At 35.3% G+C, this 15,396-nt stretch overlaps 1 protein-coding gene across 1 annotated transcript in view; it reads left to right on the top strand.

Annotated features, from left to right (window-relative positions):
• Positions 1-15,396, top strand: part of trappc9 (trafficking protein particle complex subunit 9) — a 225,794-nt gene that overhangs the window by 2,309 nt on the left and 208,089 nt on the right. The window contains exons 3-8 of the mRNA XM_082186163.1: positions 3,695-3,840; positions 5,044-5,169; positions 7,489-7,515; positions 10,875-10,996; positions 13,087-13,212; positions 13,297-13,513. Coding sequence (XP_082042289.1) covers positions 3,695-3,840; positions 5,044-5,169; positions 7,489-7,515; positions 10,875-10,996; positions 13,087-13,212; positions 13,297-13,513 — 764 coding nt within the window. The remainder of the gene's footprint in view (positions 1-3,694; positions 3,841-5,043; positions 5,170-7,488; positions 7,516-10,874; positions 10,997-13,086; positions 13,213-13,296; positions 13,514-15,396) is intronic.

Below are 15,396 nucleotides of genomic sequence, written 5' to 3'. Positions count from 1 at the left end.
TAATAATAAAAAAAAATGTATAATATATATATATATATATATATATATATATGTTAGTACTGTACATTATAATGTTGTGATGCCTACATTTATTTATAGTATTTATATTGATTGGTTTTAATTATTGTTTTATTTTTCATTATTTTATGACTATGTTTTCCCAAACCTTTTTGTCAGCTGAACCCATTTGGCATAATATATATACTTAAAGTATTTTAAGTTAATATGTTTTACAATTTATAAACACACGTATGCATATTTACAGTTCTCTGATCTCAGTTAATGGTTTATATATTTATATAATATATTTAAATATAATGTGTGTGTATACACTCTCACACACATTTATTTATTTATATTTATGTATTTATAAATAGTTTTAAGTGTTTTATTTTGAATTTATTTATTTGTATTTGTTTTGATATAATTAATTATTAGCTTTTTATCATCCCAGGAACGCTCTGCTTTTTCCTCACAAACTCTGATTTAGACAAAATACTAAAAAATTTAACATTGGCTTTTTATCAGTTATTATCCATAACAAGGAAAATAATTGACATATTGAAGGATCCCTGATCACCATTAATGTTGTTTATACTTGCAGTTTTTGGAATGAAGAGATAAAAAAAAAAAAAATATATATATATATATATATATATATATATATATTAAACTGGTGTGTAATTCTTCCTAAATTTAGCCTGAATTTCACAGCGGTAAATACTGGATTCCCAGAAGTCCCACGATATGATGGTTTTGCCTGTTGGTCAACCGTGCATGATCTTCTATCCTGTTTCATGAGTTTTGCCATTTTTTTTTTTCATGGTTGTTTTTTCTTCCCTTCTCTTGTTTTGCCTTGTTTTATTTGTCTTTCTTCTTTTCTTTCATACTGTCCTGTGAGTTTATTATGGGGTGTGAAAAGGTGAGCCGGTAGTTCTGTCTCCTGCTTTAGTTCATTCTTCCCCGATCAGCCTCTTCCTCTCCCCTTCAGTGACACACTGCTTGGACCTCGATTCTCTTGTGTCTCAGTTTAGAGTAGAAAGGTCAAACTCATTTTTGTGATGGGAATCGCTGTGCAGGAACGGAAAAAAGAGCTTTCAGCAGCGTGTAATCTTTGTGTCCTCATGTCGCCTTTGAGTCGATTGTTTAAAGGTAAAACATGGGCAAGATTCTCGGGGTCCTGGTGCCTGACAGGGTCAAGTGTCTGATCAAGAATACCGCCTCTCTCTGTCTCTCTCTCTGTCTCTCTCTCTGCTTTAACTGCAGAAGATCATGGATGTCATTCAGTAATTCATGAGTGATTGCACGCAAAGCTTTGTGCTCATCTCATCTACGGTCGCAGCATGAATTTGAATATGGCATCCATCTCTAAATATAATCTGAGTTTAGCTGTGTTTGCTCCATTGTAGGATGGAGGTTCTTGATCTGCAGTTAAATATAGATTATAAATATATTGTTTATAAAGATGATGTTAGTTAAAGAAATAATATTAATATTTTAATTATTAATATTATTTTTAAATATATTTTCATTTATAATACATATAATATTACTAAATATTTAATTAATACTTTATATATTATTTAATAAATATTAGGGATTCATGGATATAGACATTCTGGATAATATAATATGATATACATTATGTTTATAAATATTATATTAATTAATGTAAAGCAATAATATTAATAATTATATTTTTAAATATATTTTTATTTATACTAATGAATATTAAATTAATACCTCATATGTTATTTATCATTATTAGGGGTTAGTGGATATATACATTTTGGCTAATATAATATAATATAATATAATATAATATAATATAATATAATATAATATAATATAATATAATATAATAATATACTACTATATACTAGTATATTAATATACTATACTATAATATATACTACTACTATAATATACTAATATAAAGTTCAAAAGTTTGGGGTCAGTTAGATTTTTAATGTTTTTAAAAGAAGTATCTTCTGCTCACCAAGGCTGCATTTATTTGATTAAAAATACAAACAAAAACAGTAATGTTGTGAAATATTATTCCAATTTAAAACAGCTGTTTTCTATGTGAATATACAGTAAAGTGTAATTTATTCCTGTGATCAAAGCTGAATTTTCAGCATCATTACTCCAGTCTTCAGTGTCACATGATCCTTCAGATATCATTCTAATATCATGATTTGCTGCTTAAAAAACATTCATTATTATTATCAATGATGAAAACAGTTGTGTACAATTTTTTTTCAAAATTCTTTGATGAATAGAAAGTTCAAAAGAACAGCATTTATCTGAAATCTAAAGCTTTTGTTTTCTACCGTTCAAAAGTTTGGGGTCAGTAAGAATTACAATTTTATTTTTGGGGGAAATAAATAAAATAAATCAATACTTTTATTCATCAAGGATGAGTTAAACTGATCAAAAGTTACAGTAAAGACATTTATAATGTTAGAAAATATTCTATTTAAATAAATGCTGTTCTTTTGAACTTTCTATTCATCAAAGAATTTTGAAAAAAAAATGTACACAACTGTTTTCATCATTGATAATAATAATGAACGTTTCTTGAGCAGCAAATCATCATATTAGAATGATTTGTGAAGGATCATGTGACACTGAAGACCGGAGTAATGATGCTGAAAATTCAGCTTTGATCACAGGAATAAATTACAGCTTAAAATGTATTAAAATAGAAAACAGTCATTTTAAATTGTCATAATATTTCACAATATTACTGTTTTTTTTCCAATTGTTTTTTATCAAATAAATGCAGCCTTGGTGAGCAGAAGATACTTCTTTTAAAAACATTAAAAATCGTATTGACCCCAAACTTTTGAACGGTAGTATATAATATAATATAATATAATATAATATAATATAATATAATATAATATAATATAATATGATGCACTGTAAATAAGCATTGCAACTTGTATTATACTCCTAGATATAAGTTATTGCCTTGTAATGTCTGTAACTGTTTTGCTGTGTGAAGGTTAGGCTAATTGATCATTAATTAAAATAATAATCTTGCTTTCACACTAGAGTTCCTGGCATTGACATAGTTAAAGATTTTGTAATCAATCATAGGACAAAAAATATGCTGCTTGAATAAAAAAATAAATAAAAGAAAATTCCAACATTGGCTTAATCAGACTGTTGCTGTAAAAGTAAATATTTCTGAAAGTCTTAAATATGTTTCTCCTCTTTCTCTTCTGTCTAACTCTCTCTTGAATAACACTTGACCCTCTTGCACACTATCTATAGGGCTCCTTCCACCACAGTTTTACCTCCTCATGTTTATAAACATAATCCTTTATTTATTTTTTAGTTCCTTCATTCCCATGGGATAGACATCAAGTTGCTTTTGGATCCCTTTAGCTGAAATCCCCAGCGTTTTGCCTGTGCATCCCCTTCCCTCTGCATCCATCTCTTCACCTCCAGCTTCCCTCTCTGTCTGTTAATACTGGGCTAAGACAGAAGACAAAGCTTGATGCAAAACCACATCAGCATATCTGCGCTCCATATAAGGCGAGCCAGAGAGACGACATCGATCCACCGCTGATAAAAGATCTTGAATTAAACATGGCTGACGTCACCTGCACTTGGCTGCGAGCGCTGATGAAGAACTGAGCTGTGTGTGTAAACGCTGAGTGTTTCTCTGACTGCTCTTCCTCAGGCACTATAAGAAGCGGTGTCAGGGCCGCATGAGGAAGCACGTGGGGGATCTGTGTCTGCAGGCCGGGATGCTGCAGGACGCCCTGGTGCATTATCACATGGCCGTGGAGCTGCTGCGCGCTGTCAATGACTTCCTGTGGCTGGGAGGTAAGATGAATGATTCATAGGGGGTGTGTTCACACTTGCCAGGTTTGTTTCCAGGTGCGATTGCTCTGTTAGTGCGGTTCATTTGAATAAGTGTGAACGCTGCCATCCGAACCCTGATGCGCACCACACAAGTGAACCCAAACCCACCTTTTCAGGGGGTTTCGGTCTACTTCAAAACCAACTTTGGTGAGGTTCGACTGGAATATGAACGCAACATGGACCAAAGACAATGAACCAAAAACAGGACGTGATGTCATATCCGGCATACCTGGTTCTTCTCGTCATAGGTGCTACGTTTCCCATCACAAGCCCGTTTAGCCCAACACACAGTGCTGTTTTTGATGTTTGGTAAGTTCTGTTGCAAAATATGCCACAAATATACATCATAAAAGCTGGATATTTTAGCTTTTTTGTTTTGTATGTTCAGGTTCGATGTTTTAAAGTGACGGTGTAAATGCTAAGAGAACAAGGACTAAATGTAATATTTTATTTTTCAGTCCGGACCAAAAGAACCAAGAGAACTGAACTACAAGTGTGAACACACCCTTAGACTTGGTTTCACCCTAAATAAGTATTTTAGTATCACTGAGATACTATGTTAGATACGTATTCGTATTTTGAATTGTTTAATTTTTATATGTTCTGTTTTTATTTTTATTTTAGTTAGTTTTAGTAAATTTTTTTGGTTAAAATAGGTCATATAGTTCTTATTAATAGTTGTTTTAGTTTGAATTAAAAAGAATATATATATATATATACAGTCTGTATATGTTTTCAAATCGTTTTAGTTAACCATAATAACCCTGTCCCAAAAATCTAAAGGTGGCCATTTCCTCAAATGTAAGAATGGCATGACAAACCAGTATTACAACATCTCGGCTTTTAGAAGACTAGTATTACAGGAACTTTACATGCATTATGTAACTATCACATTATAGTATCACCTCATGTACAACCAAAACACTTCAACATTAGAATCACGTACATGCCTGAGCAAAGTTATATCCAATCTTTAAACTCACGATGACCAGCTAACAATAAACCCAGTCACTTTCATCACTTTCTCCAACACTTCAGCTCAAGCAGCCGAGACTCTCTCAGTCTTTGCCCGAATGGATCTTACTTTCCCAAAGACCTGCATGACAGATTAACTCTCCAGTGATGAATTAGAAGAGTGAAAGTGTTTCTGTTTTTGTTCCTCAGCTGCTTTGGAGGGACTGTGTTCTGCGTCTGTCATCTTCCATTACCCAGGAGGCACTGCGGGGAAGAGCGGAGCCCGTAAACCTGGCGTCTCCTCTGCTGCCGACGCTGGGAAGAGACACAGGCCTGGTCAGTGCGGTCAGACACATCTGTAGTGTCCCTTCTTATCTGACTAAACTACAAATATCAAGATAATCCATGATTTTGTGCTTCATATATTCATTTTGGTTGCTTGAGTGATTCTGGAGTTCATATTTAATTCTGGAGGATAAAATTATTGTAGACCTTTTGCATATCTTTGCTTTGATTCATTCATAATGATACAATTATGTGTGATTTGCAAAACTTTTTCTTCTTCGCACACTCATGTATTTAAGGAAGAAAAGCAAGGGTCTCCTATGGAAACTCAATATGTTTTTATTTACATCATGAATGAATGTGTGTGAATAAGATTATAGGTGAATGAGGTTGGATGTCTCTTGTGTGTCTCAGATGTTATTTACTGCTCTTGGTTGATGTTTGTTTCGTCTGGAGTGAATCGTCACTGTTTCTTCACAGAAAGCAGCAGAAATGTTCAGTCTAAACCAGAGACAGTCATTATTACATTATTATTAAACCTGAGTCAGTTATGCTGATCTAGAACAGGAGCGTGAGAGTGTTCTAGAGCAAAACACAAGACAAATGAAAGTGAAAGTGACACGTGACGGCCAAGTATGGTAACCCATACTTGGAATTTGACCTCTGCATTTAACCCATCCAAGTTAATGCACACACATTAGGAGCAGAGTAGTGAGTAGTTAACACACACACTGCAAACGTGGATACACACACCCAGAGCAGCGGGCAGCCTTTGTGTGGCGCCCGGGGAGCGATTAGGGGTTAGGTGCCTTGCTCAAGGGCACCTCAGTCATTTCCCACCGGCTCTGGAATCGAACCAGCAACCTTTAGGTTACCACTTCAACTCCCTAACCACTAGGCCATGACTGCCCCCAAAACAGAACAAATGTTCTGTTCTGTTCTTTTCTTTTCTTTTCTTTTCTCATTTTTGCTTTTGTCTTTAGTTTTTCTTTCTTTTTTCCTTTCATTTCATTTCATTTCCTTTCTTTTCTTGTCTTTTCTTTCTTTTTTGTCTTTGTCTTTTTCCTTTCCTTTCCTTTCCTTTCCTTTCCTTTCCTTTCCTTTCCTTTCCTTTCCTTTCCTTTCCTTTCCTTTCCTTTCCTTTCCTTTCCTTTCCTATTTCATTTCCTTATTTCCTTTCCTTATTTCCTTTCCTTTCCTATTTCCTTTCCTTATTTCCTTTCCTTTCCTTTCCTATTTCCTTTCCTTATTTCCTTTCCTTTCCTATTTCCTTTCCTTATTTCCTTTCCTTTCCTATTTCCTTTCCTTATTTCCTTTCCTTATTTCCTTTCCTTATTTCCTTTCCTTTCCTTTCCTTTCCTTTCCTTTCCTTTCCTTTCCTTTCCTTTCCTTTCCTTTCCTTTCCTTTCCTTATTTCCTTTCCTTTCCTATTTCCTTTCCTTATTTCCTTTCCTTATTTCCTTTCCTATTTCCTTTCCTTATTTCCTTTCCTTATTTCCTTTCCTATTTCCTTTCCTTTCCTTTCCTTATTTCCTTTCCTATTTCCTTTCCTTATTTCCTTTCCTTTCCTTTCCTATTTCCTTTCCTTATTTCCTTTCCTTTCCTATTTCCTTTCCTATTTCCTTTCCTTATTTCCTTTCCTTTCCTTTCCTTTCCTTTCCTTTCCTTTCCTTTCCTTTCCTTTCCTTTCCTTTCCTTTCCTTTCCTGAATTTTCCACATTCATTTGCATGTATTAACATATACATTACATAAGACTGAAAACACTATAACATAATATTTGAACTCATTAACAGGTGTATCATTAATTCACACGTTTCATTTGCTAATTAATCCACTGTGGTGAGGTTTGCTCTACAGATTAAAGCGAACGTACAATTTGTCAAACCAAATGACATTTATTTGAAAGAAATATACACTTTCCAAGTAAAACGTTTTACAAAAATGACATTTCACATTTGTGATTAAAAATGATACAAATAGATGCTGTTCAAAATAAAGAGAAAAGCTCTTGATTTGTACAAATGCCATTTGGTTTGATTTTAAGTGTGGCTTAAGTGTCCAAAGACTTTTTTTAAGGCTTTGATAACAACATTCAAAACAAAGAGAATGAGTCATGTTTAAGCTTGCATGCTTCCTTAATGTCTGTTAACAGCCATTATATACAAAGAGTCCACCTCTCAGTTCTGCATGTCTGCTGACGGCTTTTTCACAATGTCAGGATCATAACAGACCATTTAGTGCTGTACTAACACTGCTTACCATCAACTGCAGCTTGTGCCAAGAGTGAACCAGGCTCTCTCTCTCTCTCTCTCTCTCTCTCTCTCTCTCTCTCTCTCTCTCTGTCTCTCCCTCTCTGTCTGTGTCTTCAGGCGCTCAAGAAGTTCTCATTGATCCAGGTACAGTAAAGCACACGTGTATCTCTAGATAAGGATTTTATTCCTGCCCGTTTGTGCTGTTGTGATGTAGTTTTAGTTGCTCTGTTGTGCTTGTGCATGTGTGCAGGTGTTTTGGTGGCCTTTTGTGTTTCTGATCTGATAGCAATGAAAATATCTGCAGTGATTTCAGTGCATGGATGTGAATCCTTACTTTTAAATCCAGCTGAAAGGATTTATAGCTCTTTTTTTGCAATCATTAGATGTGATTGTGCCTGATTTTTGCAGTAGTATTTTCACCATTACAAAATCTGCAGTGCAGACACTGACTGATCAAATTGTTTCTAGCTATTAAGAATAACTAACTTATTAGTTACTAATGTGGTTGACCTCATGATTGATTCAGTTGATAGATCTTATACACACAGGCTTAACTTGTTGTTTATGCTAATAAACTTAATGACATCTGCTCTTCGCAGACACTAGAGGTCAGTGTTTGTTTGCAATTTGAATTTGAGTTATATGATCACACTTAAGAGATTTAATTTGCATAGCAAAATCAAAAGATTAAATATTTTAAATGGATTTCTCATTACTTTAAAGAGTTTGTAAGGTAAAACCAACAGTACAGATACATAACTTTATTTATGAAAAAGATACAGGAGGTTATTAAACTGTAATGAAAGATTATGCACTGATGAATCGTTCCCGATAAGACCAGGGATATGGATTAAGTAAACATGGTGAATTTGTTCTCTCTCTCTCTTTTTTTTATTTTTTATAAACGTCCTGAGTGTGTAATTAGGGCCCGAGCACCGATGGTGTGAGGACCCTCTTGGAATTGCTCTGTTTATTATTATTATTCTTCTCCGCATTTAATCACATTTTTGAGGGCCTAAACATGCTCGAAAACTCACGAAACTTTGCACACGCGTCAGAACTGGCGAAAATTTACATCTGATATAGGTTTCAGAATTGGGCGGGGCAAAATGGCTCGATAGCGCCACCTATAAAAGTTCAACGGAGTGCGCCTCCCGCTATGTTCCACGTACGTTTATGAAATTCGGTACATACATGTAAGGACCTAATACCTACAAAAAAGTCTCTTGGAGCGTAGCCCTAAACACAACAGGAAGTCAGCCATTTTCAACTTCCTCTCAGATTTTTGTGCAGTTTTTGCCATTTTCATGCCTCGTACTTTAACGAACTCCTCCTACAGTTTTAATCTGATCATCTTCAAATTTGGTGAGTGTAATCTTAAGGCCTTTGCGACGTTAAATTGCGAAGATCTTGAGTTTTCGTCGAAGGGCGGGTCCTCGGCGGCCTGACAAATTTCGATGTTTCGCCATGAAACAGGAAGTTGCTGAAACTCAGGCATGGAATGTCCAATCTGCGCCAAACTTCACACGTTTGATAAGCGTTCTGTCCTGAACACATGACCATGCTCATATTCAGTTACAGTCATAGCGCCACCTGCTGGCAACAGGAAGTGACATGTTTAACACTGTTGTGAACTCCTGATAACATATAAAAAAGTGCCAGCAAGTGCTAAGCATGCTAACAACATACTAGACACATGTTAAAACATGCTAGCAAACACTTAGCTAATTGCTAAAGCATGCTATTACTGCAATTAAATAGGAATTTGCTGTAACTCAGGCACGGAATGTCCAATCTGCCCCAAACGTCACACGTTTGATAAGAGTCATGGCCTGAACACATCTACATGAGAATATTCAGTTATAGTAATAGCGCCACCTACTGGTAACAGGAAGTGTCATGTTTAACACGTTGATGCCGTTCTAGCAACATGTTAAAAATGCCATTGACTTCTAAACATGCTAGAAACATGTTAAAACATGCTAGCAAAACTTAGCTAAGTGCTAAAGCATGTTAATTCAATGAAACAGGATGTTGTTGTTACTCAAGAAGGCAATGTCCAATCTGCGCCAAACTTCACTCTTTTGATAAGCGTTCTGTCCTGAACACATGACCATGCTCATATTCAGTTACAGTCATAGCGCCACCTGCTGGCAACAGGAAGTGACATGTTAAACACTGTTGTGGACTCCTAATAACATATAAAAAAGTTCCAGCATGTGCTAAACATGCTAACAACATACTAGAAACATGTTAAAACATGCTAGCAAACACTTAGCTTAGTGCTAAAGCATGCTAATACTGCAATTAAATAGGAATTTGCTGTAACACAGGCACGGAATGTCCAGTCTGCCCCAAACTTCACACGTTTGATAAGAGTCATGGCCTGAACACATCTACATGAGAATATTCAGTTATAGTAATAGCGCCACCTACTGGTAACAGGAAGTGTCATGTTTAACACGTTGATGCCGTTCTAGCAACATGTTAAAAATACCATTGACTTCTAAACATGCTAGAAACATGTTAAAACATGCTAGCAATACTAAGCTAAGTGCTAAAGCATGCTAATATAATGAAACAGGATGTTGTTGTTACTCAAGAAGGCAATGTCCAATCTGCGCCAAACTTCACACTTTTGATAAGCGTTCTGTCTTGAACACATGACAATGCTCATATTCAGTTACAGTCAAAGCGCCACCTGCTGGCAACAGGAAGTGACATGTTAAACACTGTTGTGGACTCCTAATAACATATAAAAAAAATGCCAGTAGGTGCTTAACATCCTACCAACATACTAGAAACATGCTAAAACATACTAGTAAACACTATAAGTACTAAACCATACTATTACTACAATTAAATATGAATTTGCTGTAACTCAAACATACAATATCCAATCTGCCCCAAACTTCACATACTTGATAAAAGTCCTGCACTGAACACATCTACAAAGCAATATTTAGATATATAACCCCACCTACTGCCAACAGAAACTGAACTGGTTAACACAGTAATGCAGTACTAACCACATACCTATTGTGTACTAAGCATGCTAAAAACATACTAAACATGCTAGCAACTACTATATACTGTATACCTCCTTAAATGCACATTGCCCAACCATGCTCTGTCTTCCTAAAGCCAACGAGTGACGATGGCACGGGTGCGAGGGCCCTTTCATCGCTGCTTGCAGCTTTAATTATTTTTCTCATTCCTCTAAACATGTTTCTTGATGACTTTCATATTTAATTCAAGAAATTGCTTGTCGAGTTCCAGGTCTTGCATCAGACAAATGGGCTCATTTGCAGCATCTCATATCTCAGAGCTGTTAAATGCAAAATAAAATCTTTAGTATTATTACAGACCTTGGGCTTTATAACATTTGAAAATAAGGTAGCATGAATGCAAGCATTGCATTAGCATGCAGAGAACAGAATGAACTTTCTTTTCATTTGTTATGGTGCATTAACGTTGGTTCTCTCTCTTGTCTTCCGGTCCAGGCGCTCTGACGACCAATGGCATCAGTGCAGACACGAGCACTGAGATTGGCCGAGCCAAGAACTGCCTGAGTCAGGAGGACATCATTGACAAATACAAGGAGGCCATCTCTTACTACGGCAAGGTAACTTCATGCACAGACATGCTCTCTGCTGTGGAGGATCAGTTTTGTTTTCTAGAAGCAGCCATGTTTACAAAACTACAATAAAAAAACAGTATTATTGTGAAATATTATTTCCGTTTAAATTGACTGATTTCTATGTGAATATATTGTAAAATGTAATTTATTTCTGTGATCAAAGCTGCATTTTCAGCATCATTACTCCAGTTTTCAGTGTCACATGATCCTTCAGAAATCATTCTAATATGATGATTTGATACTCAAGAATCAGATTATTATTATCAATGTTGAAAACAGTTGTGCTGCTTTATATTTTTGTGGATGTATTTTTTTCAGGATTCTTTGAGGATATTTGAGGATATGTTTATAATATTATAAATGTCTTTAATTGCAGAAACAGCTTTATAAACATAGTTTTGGCTCTAAACTCTGGGTAGCATTTTATTACTGGGGTTCATTTGTTAACATTAATTAACTACATTAGTTAAAATAAACTAACAATATTGCAACATTTACTGATACATTGTTAAAATCAAAATATTGATTAGTTATTTAATTCATTAGTATTATTTAGTGGGCCTGAGCTAACAATGCACAGTTGTGTTTTTTTATTAACTGACGTTACCAAAATACTGCCACAAATGTACTGTTTATTTTAAGTTTATGTTAACGTTAACTAATGGGAACTTGTTATCAAATATTACCAAAATCAGGCATGGTTAAAGATTTTTGCAAAATCGTTTAATAATGATTTTTTATTTTTTTATTAAACATGGCCATAATAAGTAACACGTCTTTCAAAGCCTTGTGTTATATTGATTTTACTCCAGTTAAGGGAGTTTTAAGCACACATTTCTCCATGCCGTGCCTAACAACGCTCTTTAACTGTGGTAAAACCACTTTAACACGCAGCTTCTTTATGGGACATTGTTTTATTAAACACTCAAAGTTGCGTTTCATTATTCATCAGCTCTCGCTCTGAGATGGCAAATGTTTTATGCAGGTGTTTTACCCAAAATGGCTCTGTTGATGTGCGTCTCACAGCAAATAGCCCCTAGAGATGGTCTAGATTCTGGAATTAAAATATCTTTGTATGATGCATTTTAAACTCCGTGTTCGTGGCTCATGTAAAGTCAAGTATTTGACCCCAGTCTTGTGAATTGAGTCTCTGCTGGTCTCGTTCTGCCAGCCGCCAGCGGGGGACACTGCAGCCTTGCAAACACAGCCGTTTGTGCCGCTGACCACTGCTGAGCTTTGATTTACAAATATGATGACACATCCTAAAGAGGCTCAACAGCATGACCTTTCTCTGAACCTCAGGTCTTTTCAGTATTGCAATTTGTTATCCGGATGGTCTCAGAGTGCAGTTTTTACAGTCTGAAATTAAATTTCAGTGTGATTGAAATGTCAGCATGAAATGGCCATTTGTGCAAAACTGTTGTGCAATCAAAACCATATTTCGTATTGTATTAACTGATTTAATAATTCAATTATTAAATAAAATAGATACAATAAAGAATTCCTGAACAGAGGCACACGTGAGATGACCTTTTTTTTACCCTTTTTTTTTTTTTTTTTTACAATCTGAAATTGTAATGGCAATGCCATTTAAAATATCAGAATGATCTGGCCATTTATATTAAATGTAAAAAATAAATAAAAAAAAATCACTATTTATTTATTATTGTGTTAAAAATATTATTTGAATACTATTATTATAATCAAATTAATAATTTAATTATATAATTTAATTATTTATTTAATTTATTTATTTAATAATATTTAGTAAAATTAATAATTTAATAATATATATATATATATATATATATATATATATATATATATATATATATTTTAAATTGGTACATTTATTGAATAAATACAAAATACATTCTTTATTAAAATAAATGTATACTTTTTTATTAAGCTTAAATTGCTCTAATGGAATATATTTGTGGGCTGGGCCATGATTAATTGCATTAATTTATTTTTTATAATTATAAAAAAATAAAATAATTAAGGCAGTAAATTAATGCTCTAAAGTTGACAGCTCATAAGTCATAAAAAGGCAAATGTTGTTGTCTGTGTTTCAGTATAAGAGTGCTGGAGTGATTGAGCTGGAGGCCTGTATTAAGGCCGTCAGAGTGTTGGCCATTCAGAAGCGAGCCATGGAGGCGTCTGAGTTCCTGCAGAACGCTGTTTACATCAACCTCGGCCAGGTGAGCGCATGCACAACAATGTTCAGTAAAACCGCAGCAAGTCAGTCAAGTTGCTCTATGAGGAATGATCCTATCTGTGTCCAGCTGTCAGAAGAGGAGAAGATCCAGCGTTACAGCGTCCTGTCAGAGCTCTACGAGCTCATCGGCTTCCACCGTAAATCTGCGTTCTTCAAACGCGTCGCCGCCATGCAGTGTGTGGCTCCCACCATCCCTGAGCCGGGCTGGAAGGCCTGTTACAAACTCCTGCTGGAGACCCTGCCGGGGTACAGCCTCTCTCTGGACCCCAAAGACTTCAGCAAAGGTAACACAAGATGCTTCTTCAAAGGGCTGTCAAAGTTTTCTGTCAGAATTATTGTTTCTAAGGCTGTTTTATTGTGTTCTGTGTGGTTTCTGAAGACAGGTTGGAGGTGTTTCCTTTTATTAGTAAATGTTGGCGAATTATTGAAAAACACTGTCCGTTACGTTACTGAAAGCACAAGCAGAGTCATCTAAAACAAAAAGTAAATTCGAATTAACTTTATTTTTATTTCAGTTTTAGTAATTTTAGGACACCAACTTAAACTTTAGGGGTGGTGGTGGCGCAATGGATAAGACACATGCCTTTGGTGTGAGAGACCCGGGTTCGAATCCACTGTGAGACACCAATGTGTCCCTGAGCAAGACACTTAACCCCTAGTTGCTCCAGAGGCGTGCGACCTCTGACATATATAGCAATTGTAAGTCGCTTTGGATAAAAGCATCAGCTAAAATGAATAAAAATGTAAAATGTAAACTTTAGAGAAATGTTGCCTTGAAAAAATGAACTGGAATAAAATAAGTTTAAGTTTATTTTATTTCAGATTTTTTTCTATTAACAGAAATTAATTTTAATAGTTTTAGCTTTAGTTAACAATAACAACAACACTGTACGGAAAGCCCTGTCATTTTTTTCTGCCTGTTTTTGTGTGTAGTTTTCCTATGATCACAAGTTGCCTAAACATGTTTTTGGACATGTTAGAAGTCACAGTCCCATTCATACGCAGATCATTTATATATCTTTACACCATAAGGTTAAAAACGAAGGCGTAACAATATTATTAATTCAATCATTAACAGCGACTGTCTTTATGTAAGTTAACATATCTTGCATACATTTTTTACAGTGCAGTGCAAAAGAACAGTCAGACTCTAAATAAAAAGTAATAATCATTCTTTTTTTTTATTCTGCATTTGTAATATTATATTTATTTGGTCCTATATTTATTTACAATTAATCAGTTTGTTAATGAGACTGAAGGTCCTTGCACACTGAGTCCGAAATTTTCGTATGTATTTTTTCGTATTCGTCATTCGGTGGCTCTGAAACATGTTGCTACGTTGTTGCTATTTTGAAACAAAATGCTTGCTACGGATGCGAAAATCAAACCCGATACGGATGTTTTTTTATGACTGACGAAAGTTCCAGAGGCGGTGTGTAAACGTGATTGACAACGTGAGGTCGTATTTACTTTTTAACGTGCGGAAATTTCGGACGAGAATTTCGGACTCAGTGTGCAAGTGCCTTAAGACTGTTTTCTGGATCAAAATCATGACAACACGTCTCTGTCATTCTAGCATTTTTCACCCTTCTCTCTAGATATATCACCCTCAGGTATTCAAAAAGCCACTTCAGTCGGCCTGAAGTTTCAGTATCTATTTCACCTGTTTGAAAGGCATTGTCCTCCTCCATGTCCTCAGGCCTATTTAAGACAGACTCCTTTTGACAATAAACAAAGAAGTAATGTGCATGCAAGTCTGGAATAGAAATACGGCCTTGCATGCATTATGGCGCAAGTGTTGTACGTGCCAGTGTCTCAAGGTTTTTGAACCGGGATAATGACATCATCACCCCCCTCCCCCCCTCATGGTTGCTCTTTTAATTCATTAAATGCTGTCATTTGTTTGATAAATGCATGCTATTACTGTGTTTTATTTCATGGTTGTCCTCTCGACCCATTTTACCTCTTGTTTACTGACGTCTTTCGCAATACATGAGCAGAATGTGAACAGTTCGAATTGCTCATTTTTCTGTAAATACCTCTGACTCATAAACGGGCTTTGGTTGATTTGTAATCTGACCAGGCAGCATTGAAGTAACCTTGTCCCTCTTTGTATGCTTGCAGAAAAGCGTTGTGTGTTTTGAAGGGCTCCTCTCAGGGGTGATAT

This window comes from Leuciscus leuciscus (genome assembly GCF_965113295.1).
Source record: "Leuciscus leuciscus genome assembly, chromosome: 12".
NCBI classification, from domain to species: Eukaryota; Metazoa; Chordata; class Actinopteri; order Cypriniformes; family Leuciscidae; genus Leuciscus; species Leuciscus leuciscus.
Note: the sequence above shows the minus strand (reverse complement) of the source record. Positions and strands in the feature narration are given on the sequence as shown.